General features: G+C 46.2%; 1 protein-coding gene across 1 annotated transcript; it reads left to right on the top strand.

The window, feature by feature from the left end:
• Positions 1-10,633: 10,633 nt before the first annotated feature.
• LOC141810308 (uncharacterized) lies at positions 10,634-11,389 on the top strand. Its single transcript, XM_074697716.1, has one exon. It carries the CDS (start codon positions 10,634-10,636, stop codon positions 11,387-11,389), a length of 756 nt encoding a protein of 251 aa, XP_074553817.1.

Genomic DNA, 11,389 nt, shown 5'->3' with positions numbered 1-11,389 from the left:
AAAGTCCGTAACAGGGAAAACATCAAAGATAGATAGAGAGCAAACGACACGACCGTGCTGTACACAGAGTAAAGGAAAACCAGAAATGATACCACACACGTGAGATGCAACAGGGAGCACGGTGATTCGGAACAGTGTCCAGCAAAAGGGAAAAGATGTAACAAGTGTAAGAAAATGGGTCATTTTGCAGTAGCATGCTATATAAAGAGTGTGCAGGAAATAACTGTCAGCAACTGTAATGATGAAAACGAGGAATACCCAATATTCTTGGGTTCACTCACTGAGGCTAAAGTGACAGTGAACGAAGTAATCACAGAGGATGAGCCACCATGGTACACTGTAATGAACATTGCAAACACTCTTGTGACATTCAAAATAGACTCAGGAGCTGACACATCAGTGATTACAGAAGCTACATATGATAGCCTAAAGGAAAAGCCTCATCTCAAACCCATGAAAGGACCGCCATTAGGCAGCCCGGGTGGCACTGTGACCACCAAAAGTACAGTTTATGGCCAAAATTAAAGCTGAAATCAAGGACAAGCTACTGCTACTTCAGAGTAGTTGTTGTCAAGTCACGTGGGGACAATCTACTAGGTCGAGCTACTGCCACCAAGTTAGGCACGATTTAACATGTAAAGCCAGACGAAGTGAATGTTTTTGGTGATATAGGCTTATTAAAGTGGGACCCTGTGAGGAAAGATGGAACAAAACCCTACAGTGTAGCCACACCACGACGTGTCCCTGTCCCACTATTACCCAAAGTGGAGGAAGAACTAAAACAAATGGAGTCAATGGGCATTATAGAAAAAGTTACTCAGCCAACACAATGTGCGCACCCATGGTTCCAGTCATGAAGAAAAACAACAAACCCAGAATTTGTGTTGACTTAAAGAGACTGAGCGAATGTGTGGAGCGTGAAAAGTATATCTTGCCCACAATCGACAATCTTCTCCCCAAGCTCGCAGGAAGTGCTGTCTTCTAAAGTTTGGACGCCGCCAGTGGGTTCTGGCAGATCCCCTTAGCTGAGGACTGCGCTCTGCTGACGACGTTCATCTCCCCACTGGGCAGGTACTGTTTTAAAAGACTGCCATTTGGCATCATGTCCGCGCCTGAAATATTTCAGGGAGGAAAGTGTCAGAGCTACTGCAAGGGTACAAAGGCGTGATAGTCTACATGGGTGAAATTTTGTTTTTTGGAGAAACACAGGAGCAGCATGATATGAGACTCAGCAAAGTGATGGAGTCCATCAGGAAGTCTGGCCTCAAGCTCAATAAGAAGAAATGCAAGCTGTTGCAACCAAAGTTGGAGTATCTGGGTCATGTGGTGAGCAAAGACAGCATCAGGCCAAACCCAGCAAGGGTTGCTGCCATCACAGGCATGAACGCCCCCACAAACATTGAGGAGTTACGACGCTTCCTGGGTATGGTGAATTACATAGGTCGCTACCTGCCAAACCTGTCTATAATCATTAAATGACTTGCTTAAATCCAGCAGAGTATGGACCTGGGGCCCTCGACATGACCAGGCTTTCTCCAAGGTAAAAGCTCTGATATCATCAGCCCCAGCTTTGGCCTACTTTGACCCCAAGAGACCCACAGTTGTGAGTGCTGCTGCAAGTAGCTATGGCCTAGCAAGCCTACTATTACAGGAGCACGAAGTTATGCTGAAGCCAGTGGCATTCTGTTCACGGACCCTGACTGACACCGAACAAAGATATGCCCAGATAGAGAAAGAATGTCTGGCTGGCGTGTGGGCTTCAGAACGTTTTTACCAGTATCTGAGTGGCTTGGACTCATACAAACTCTACACAGACCACAAGCCTTTGGTCTCATTGATCAACTTAAAAGACTTGGACCCAACACCTCTCCGCTGCCAGCGCCTTCTCATTAGACTGATAAAGTTTCATCCTTTGGCAGTGTATGTTCCAGGAAAAAACCTTGTCGCTTCTGATGCACTGTCAAGACACCCGTTACAGAACACAGAACCAAATGGCTTGGAACAGGACGTCCAGGCATACGTGGATGCTATAGAGGAGAGTGTGGGAGTGAGGAAGCCAATCTTGAAGCAGATCAAAGATCAGACAGAGAGGGATAGTGAGTTGCAAGTCATCCTTAACTACATAAGAAATGGCTGGCCTGACCACATTAAAAGCATAGCTATGTCAGCCAAGCAGTACTGAATGGAGTCCTGAGACGTGGCACACAGATCGTGATTCCATGCAGCATGCGTGATGATATGCTCCAGACAATACATCAGGGTCACCAGGGGCTGACAAAATGTAGACAGTGCTACAAAACTGCATCTGGTGGCCAGGCATTGGTAACGATGTGAGAGAGCTGATACAGTCATGCCAACACTGCAACATCAACCTACCGAGCCAGAAAAGGGAGCCCTTAATAACCACACCCCTCCTGGGGCTCCCATGGCAGAAAATTGCAGCTGATCTCTGTGAGTACAAAGGACATACATACCTCGTCATCATTGACTATTTTTCTAGATGGCTTGAAGTTCTTAATCTGCCAAAGACAAACAGTGAAACTGTTATCGAGAAGCTGAAAAGCACCTTCAGTCGTTGGGGAATACCAGAGGAGGTCAGGACGGATAATGGACCACAGTTCTCTGCTGCACTGTTTAAGAGATTTGCAGCAGAGTTTGACTTTCAGAATGTCACTTCCAGCCCTCATTTGCCCCAATGGTATGGCTGAACGTGCAGTCCAAACAGCCAAAGCCATTCTGAAACAGGATGACCCTCACCTGGCACTTCTAACATATCGCTCAACCTCAACAGAGCCGACGGGAGAGAGCCCTGCAAAACTCATGATGGGATGGAGTCTACTACACACAACCCTGCCAACCTTCAAGGAAATCTAAGACCTACCTGGCCCAATCTTGAAAAAGTGAGAAAGAATGACCAGCTAGCCAAGCAGTCATACGAGAGATTCTACAACCGCCAGTACTCAACAAAGCTACTCACTCTACTTAGCTGTGGTGACCACGTTCGTCTTAAGATTGATGGAGAGAAAACATGGGCGAGAAGAGCTGTAGCGCAGCATATGAATGTAGCGCCACAATCATTCATATTACTGTGACCAGGTGCCCTTTGGGGCACTCCTGGCCTTTGTGTGGCGCTGTACTGGCTCCCCTGTGATGTAAGGTGTTGGGCGGTGCGCACCTTTAAAAGGGGGGCTGACACCGTGCCTCGCCCTTTTCTGCCAGTCCTGGCAGGTCAGCGTTGGCGTGGTCTCGTGGGCAGAGGTGCATTACCCTCAGCTGGGACTCTGAGCGCGTGGCCTGGGTATCCCTTTCACAGCGTCTTTTACGTCTGATCACGAAGGTAAGCTACTTCTGATCCCTCACCGTTTGCGTGGGTCAGCCTACACAGTCTTTATAGACCATTGCTCCCTCTCTGTGCAGCATGGCGGTATTGCAGCGGGAGAGGGGAGCTGCAGGTGCTACAGCTTAAAGCCAACGAGGTTCAGCTGGCGGGGTGGTGTGAGTGGCCGCGGATGAGTCTGTGTGCTGGGCAGCAGCCAGAGTGTGCGCGCCCGACGCAGCGCAACCACTGGGGTAAGCTGTCTGGTTGTTCGGCTTGTCTTCCTTTTATCAATGTGAAGATCGGGCTTTGACATGCACTCTTTTGGACAGGTGCCTCCTCCAAGTTCGTAAGGAGCACCAAGCTCTGCAGCGTCTCTCCCTCAAAATTGCCCTCTCTCACCTGAGGTGAGGGAGGGAGCGGTTTGCTCCAGCCAGGAGGCGGACATTGCTGTTTTACACATTTGTTTCTACTGCTGTTTTATACGGCTGTTTAGCTGCTGCTTTCATGCGCTTATGATTGGTTTCTGCGGGTTTCTGTTTTGGAGAAGTTAAAGCTGTCCTGGATACAGCCCGTTGTCCTCGCTCCTTTCTTTTGTTGGGTTCAATTAGGATTTAAGTTTATCTCAGTTAAATTAGTTTCATTTGTATGGTTTTCCTTATTTCTTAGGTTTATTGTTATGTACAGTTAACTTTATTTTTCTTTTTGTTTTGGCTTAACTTCTTGTTTTGATTTCATTGTCTTTATATTTGGTTTCATTCTTTCATTTGGGGGGGTTGCTTTAGTTTCCTGAGTGGTAGTTTTCTTTGTCAGGGTTTATTCATTTACAATTTAGGTTTATGTTATACATATTTGGGGTTTCTTATTTGTTTAGTACCTGTTCAGGCGGGGAGTCATTTTAAAAACATTGACTAGGGAAGTTACTATTTTTTTTGGTTCTATTCTGTTGTGATTATTTTCTAAAGTGTTAATTTTGGTTTGTTGCATTCTTTCAGTAATTTGAACATTTGGTTTTTCTTTTTCTTCTTTTTTTGTATATAAATTTGAATTTGGATTTTGGTTAAAATAGGTGGTCGCACTAGGAAAGAGGCAACCCTGACATTTCTTTCTTTTCTGTTTTACAGGTGCTGTGGGCCGAAAACGAGCGTCAGTCCCTTTCCCTGGTGATGGTGCTTTTCACAAGTTATTTTGGTTGATGCACGGGTGTTTGGTTTGCATATTTTCCCCTTTGGTTGTCCTGCCGCCGTGGTAAGCCCCAGCCCTGCCTTATACGTTGCCTCTCCCTTGTGCATCCCCTCTTTAGTTGTTTTTCTTCCCAGTGTTTTAATGAAAAGAAATGTGTTTTAAAAGATAAATAAAATATGTATTTTTTTTATAAAGTGAATCACGTCTCCCTCGTGGTGTTGAACCTGCGCATTCTTATTTTAGTGGGTAGCATAACCAGTCTACAGTCCTGGGGGCAAACTTCCCCCAGGTGGCGAGTTTTTCTGTACACCTTAGCCCTGCCACATTACAAACAGACCAAGGTGACACACCAAGGAGGAACCGCAGGAACATCCAACTTGTGAATAAAGAACTTCATGCAGAGACTCGCATGGCCCCGTCTGAGTCAGCACACCCAGAGACATTACAGCCAGAGACAGTTTACCAGGAGCTAAATATCACCCCACCTGTCATTAATCACCCAACAACAGACCCTGGAGATCCAGTTGTCACAAGGAGTGGAAGAGTGATAAAGCCAAACAGACGTTATGTTAGCTAGATAGAGATGTATGGCACAAAAGGGCGGAACAATCCTGCTTCCATTCTCTTAAGGGACTGTGGTAGTCTACCCACTTCCCTTTAGTTCAGCTGGTTGTGCTTTATTTACAACTTGATGTGTTTGCATGTTCACTTTAAATACTGAAATGAAAAGTGACTTAATTTGCACTTATTTGTACTTAAAAAAATATGTAAGTGATGTGCAAAGCGATAAAAATTATTTATTATTTGAACTTTAGCTTGGTTAGAAGTTTAAGTGTTAAAGCCAGGAACTCTTTTCTTTAGAGGGGAGATGCATGTGAAGTGAGTTGAATAAAGATAGCCTGTTTTGTAAGGCCAGACTACGCATGCACACAGATGCATAAAAGTTGTCATTGTTTTGACCTGTCAATAAAGTTTTGAGAGCCGAGCAGACAAATGTCTGTCATTCATCCTGCAGATTAAACATCATCTCGTCGAGCCTATGAAAACGCCACAGAAATGTACTGGTATTTTTTATATAACAAATGCTTTCAACAGAAGGTGAACATAAACAGGAGGCATTTGTATTTGTGTTGTTGCTTTTGCAAAAAGGCTGACGTCACAACAACACATCAAGCCAAACTGTAAGCAGTTTGAGAGTGTAGCTAGCAGACTAACGTTACCGTGCCAACTTGGTTATTTAAATATTGCACATTTGCTCTGATAATGACAACCTTCATCCCTTAAGGGTCAGAGAAGATACGGAAGGTAAGTTGTTTTGATCTACAATACCCCCGCTGTGCAGTGCCGCGGTTTTGGGGCGCGCACCAATTCACACTGGATGCGTCTCAGGAGCTCCGTGCAGCATAGAGCAGCGCCCAGAGCAGCTGGAAACCAGAGATCACAAGATGTGACACATGAGAGACACATGCTCCTGCAGGAATCCCGCCCATGACAGTTGATTAATTAGCATGTGAAACTCACCTGGCCCTCCCTAAATTTCCCTAAACTTCTGCACTTTCAGTTCATGACTTCTCCTTTCTGTCAGTGCCCTTGTCGAAAGGATGTGTTGTGTCGTAAAGAAAAATTTCATTTATCATCTCAACTCACAATTATCTTTCCCTGTCTTTCTGGCCAAGTGCCAGTGGCATAGTTTTGATAAACAAGGATGAGATTTACAAGGGAGCCGAAACATGGAGTTTTATTTTGAAATGAATGCTGTGATCCTTTTTGTGTCTGATTTCCTGTTTGGTGCTGCTGTGTGCTGTGTGAATGCAATGATTGACTAGAGTGGTTTCTAAGTACGGTGTAGTGCGCGGCGCTGCACTCATGCTTTATGTGTGAATTGGGAGTTAGTTGGTTATGAGGCAGGCGGTTTTCAAGTAATATTACAATTTTTTACTGAGACAATCACTCATCTTAATAAGACAAGTGAGTGTTAGCATCATCCCTTAGAACAGCAAAAACTCTTTTACACCATATCATTTCAGCAACAGATGAAGGTATCTCCGCTGCTGTGGCAATTGAAGTGGTTGGGTGGTCAAACTTAAGTCTGCTATGATGCGTGATGTCTCCCAGCCATCGCTTGGATATGGTTTGCCTCATCGCTTCTTGGATCCGGTTGATGTCTGCCTGCTGCCTTTGGTCAGCTTTGATGACAGTGAGACCCATTAGTTTGCTCATCCGTGTCAACCTCCATCCATCCATCCATTTTCTATACCGCTTATCCTGTTTAGGGTCGCGGGTGGCTGGAGCCTATCCCAGCAATCATTGGGCGAGAGGCAGGGTACACCCTGGACTGGTCGCCAGTCAATCGCAGGGCTGACACATAGACAGACAACCATGCACGCACACACTCACACCTAGGGACAATTTGGTGAGACCAATTTACCTGGTAAGCATGTTTTTGGACTGTGGGAGGAAGCCGGAGTACCCGGAGAGAACCCACGCATGCACGGGGAGAACATGCAAACTCCACACAGAAAGACCCACCGGCCGAGGTGGGGAATTGAACCGGTGACCTTCTTGCTGTGAGGCTGCAGCGCTAACCGTTGCACCACCGTGCAGCCCTCCGTGTCAACCTGCGCCAGGAAAATCTCGGAAACCTCAGGCCATGCCAGCCATTTCTCCCAACAAAGTGGCACTAAATGCTACTTACTTTGAGAAATACCAGGCACTTTTTTTTTTTTAGTATTTTTCTGTTTCTACAGCATTTATGAAACCGCCAAAATAAAGCAAATTCAAAAATTCAAACTTCAAAGTCAGTTTCATTTAGTTGTAATTTGATTTGGTACATTCATAGTTTTGAGAAACAGGGTGTCCTGGGGCTTTGATAAATTATGGTTCCAGGGGACAAAATTAGTGTCATGCTTTTTACCTTGATATAAAGGTAAAAGCATGACACTAATTTTGTGTATGGCATCTGAAAATAGGGTTTGAAAGATACACACACATGCATATTTATAGAATAATAATAATAATAATAATACATTTTATTTCAGGGCGCCTTTCATAGCACTCAAGGTCACCTTACATAGGGTATCAGTAAAAGTGCATTTAAAGAAGAGTAAAAAGCAAGTTTAAAAAGAGACATACAAAACAAAGACAGTGTAGATTATCAGAGGGAGTATGCAAGCTTAAACAGGTGAGTTTTGAGTCTTGTTTTGAAGAGTGCTAAGGAGTCAGTATTGCGGAGGTCAGGGGGTAGTGAGTTCCATAGCTGGGGAGCCGAGCGGCTGAATGCTCGGCCCCCCCTGGTGCTGAGGCGCGCAGAGGGGACAGAGAGGTGGATGGAAGAAGAGGAACGAAGGGTACGGGCAGGAACATGAATGTCAATGAGGGCGGAGAGGTACAGGGGGGCGAGGTTGTGGATGGCTTTGAATGTGTGAAGTAAGATTTTGTACTGGATGCGATGCGTGACGGGGAGCCAGTGGAGCTGCTGCAGGATGGGAGTGATGTGATGGGTGGATGGAGTCCGAGAAATGATGCGAGCTGCCGAGTTCTGGACCAGTTGAAGCTTATGGAGGAGACCAAACAGGAGGGAGTTGCAGTAGTAAAGTCTGGAGGTGACAAGACTGTGGACCAAGATTGAGGCACTGTGCGGGGTGAGGGAGGGGCGGAGACGGTTGATGTTTCTGAGATGGAAATAAGCAGACCGGGTGATGTTGTTAATATGAGATGTGAAGGAAAGGGTGCTGTCAAGGATGACACCCAGACTCTTAACTTGGGGTGAGGGGGAGATGGAAGAGTGGTCAAATGGTATTGTGAAGCTGTTAGATTTCTTGAGAGTGGAGCTAGTGCCAATAAGTAACATTTCTGTTTTATCACTGTTCAGTTTGAGGAAGTTGACAGTGAACCAGGACTTTATTTCAAGGAGACAGTTGGTGAGGGAGGATGGTGGGAGGAGGGAATCAGGTTTAGTGGAGATGTAGAGCTGGGTGTCATCCGCATAGCAATGAAACTGTATATTGTGTTTGCGGAGGATGTGGCCAAGGGGAAGAATGTAAATGATGAAGAGCAGGGGCCCCAGGACAGAGCCCTGGGGCACACCTGTAGTGACTGGGAGAGGGTGGGAAGTGAATGATTTAAGCTGAATGAACTGAGTGCGGCCAGAGAGATAGGATTTAAACCAGGAGAGGGGTGTGTGTGTAATGCCAATGGAATGCAGTCTGTCTAGAAGGATGAAGGATTATAGAATAGAATAGAATAGAATAGAATATACTTTATTTATCCCCGAGGGGAAATTCAGGAGTCACAGCAGCATTTAAGAAAATAAAAGTAAGAAAATGCACAGAAAGTGCAAAAAGGTCCACAAGAAAATAGACGACGTTCACCACTCTCAAGCCCAGCCAGCCTCCACCTCCACAGGGTCCAGGACTGAGCTTCTTCAGCAGTCTGTTCAGTCTCTGTCTCCTGGATCCTGTCTGGCCACAGCAGGCGAAGCTCCTCCAATGTGGCGCCGGCGTCCGATGTCAGCTCCGTCAACCACGTCTGTGAACAGCACGACGCCACTCTGCCCTCCAGCTGCCCCTCTGCTGCTGGGCTAGCACGGCTAGCTCGTCCATCCCACTGGAGAGAGGTCCCACGTTCCCAACAACGATGGATGGAAGGACAGGTCCAAGTCGTCACCTCCCAGCCCACACCCGAGAACCAGCACGTCGTCCTCACCTCCTCCTCACCTCGAGGGAAATCATTAAGCCTTACACTAGTTAGCATTGACATGCTACAGGCTGCGAACAGCTAATTTCACATAGAATAGAAAATACTTTATTTATCCCCGATGGGAAATTCAGGTGTCACCGCAGCATTTAAGAAAACAAAAGTAAGAAAGTATAGAAAGTGCAAAAAGGTCAATAAGAAATTAGATGACGAAACCCCGTCCACCACTCTCCAGCCCAGCCAGTCTCCACCTCCACAGGGTCCAGGGTCCTGCTCCTCCCTAGCAGTCTGTTCAGTCTCTGTCTCCCGGATCCTATCTGCCCACAGCAGGCGAAGCTCCTCCAGTGTGGCACCGGCGTCCGATGTCAGCTCCGTCAGCCACGTCCTTGAACAGCACGATGCCGCTGGGTTAGCACGGCTAGCTCATCCATCCCCCGGAGCTAGATCCAACGTTCCAAAAAAAATGATGGATGGAAGGACAGGTCCACGTCGTTACCTCCCAGCTCACATCCGAGAACCAGCACGTCGTCCTCACCTCCTCCTCCTCAGCTCGAGGGAAATCATCAAGCCCTACACTAGTTAGCATTGACATGCTACAGGCTGCTAACAGCTAATTTCGCATGTAAACAATGCAGCCATGGTTACATGTAGGATCTCCAGACAAACACAGGAGAAAAGTAGTAAATAATATCACTGAAGCCATCAAAAGTTTGGTGTCCATGACCAACAATGAACCATACAAAGTAATGATCCACTCCAAATACAAAGATGATGAAAAAGAGACGATAAAATTACAAGAAACGGACAAAGAAGAGAGAGCTGCTGCAACAGGCAGCTACTTGGGCAGCACCTAGCAACGGAAAAATGGTAACAATGGTAACACATGTAAACAATGCAGTCATGGATACATGTATAAATATGTTTTCTTCTTTTAATTGAACCCTTTTAGAACAGGGGTTGGAGAAAAATATGGACTAAAAGAAATGGCCACCTGCAGTTCCTGCTCAGTGCCTTCAGCACCTGTCAAACACTGTAACTATCAGTTTTATAAACTTTACAAAGAAAGTCAAATATTAATATTATGTCGAGATAATGTCTAAGGCTTGAGGGATTGGATCTCTGCGGTCACGTGAGTGTGTGGTATCATTTCCGGTTTTCCTTTACTCTGTGTACAGCACGGTCGTGTTGTTCGCTCTCAATCTATCTTTGATGTTTTCCCTGTTACGGACTTTCACTCTTTTCAAACTTACCATCTTTTTGATCTATAGTAGTTTACACCAAGCACTCTGCCTTTTTTCCCACAAGGGTGTACACTTTTTCGGTGTTTCTGACAACTGGTTTTCCTGTTAGCCTTTTAGCTCCCCAGCACTAGCGATGTCTCTCCACTCTAGCTCCAGCTCTCACTCTGACTCTCCTTCTGCGGCTCGTTTCTGCCCGATGTGTCAGATGTTTAGTTATTCCTCTTCCTCCTTTACGGATAATGATATTTGTATTAAATGTAGCTTATTTGTAGCTCTGGAGGCGAGGGTTACTGAATTGGAGACACGGCCCCGCACCGAAGCTAGGCCACATTTAGCTAATGCTAGCCAGCCTCCTGTAGCCGGTGCGGGCCGTCCTAGCTTAGCCTCCCCCCCGGCGGATCCCGAGCAGCCGGGGTGTAGTGGCTGGGTGACCGTGAGAGGGAAACATAGCCGCAAGCATAAAAATCGCACGCCAGATAACCGTAACGTTCACATTTCCAATAAATATGCCCCTCTTAGCAACACACCTGCTAAGAAACTCAACACTCTGGTGATTGGTGACTCGGTAGTACGGAATGTGAAATCAGCGACGCCAGACACCATAGTTCAGTGCCTCCCGGGAGCCAGAGTGGGCGACATTGAGGGCAACTTAAAACTGCTGGCAAAGGATAAACGTAGATTTCGTAAGATAGTTATACATGTCGGCGTTAATGACTCCCAACGTCGCCAGTCGGAAGTCACAAAGATAAATGTGGAGTCGGTGTGTGCTTTGGCCAAAACTATGTCGGACTCCGTAATTTTCTCTGGCCCCCTGCCAAATAGGGCAAATGACGAGATGTTTAGCCGCATCTCCTCATTTAACCGCTGGCTGTCGAACTGGTGTCCAGATAATGGTGTGGGTTTTATTAACAACTGGCGATCCTTCTGGGGCAAGCCTGGTCTAATTAGCTGA

Source organism: Halichoeres trimaculatus, unplaced genomic scaffold, assembly GCF_033239565.1.
Source record: "Halichoeres trimaculatus isolate MK-OKI-2021-1 unplaced genomic scaffold, fHalTri1.1 fHalTri1_scaffold_21, whole genome shotgun sequence".
Taxonomy (NCBI): domain Eukaryota; kingdom Metazoa; phylum Chordata; class Actinopteri; order Labriformes; family Labridae; genus Halichoeres; species Halichoeres trimaculatus.
This window is presented reverse-complemented; position numbering and strand designations above follow the sequence as displayed.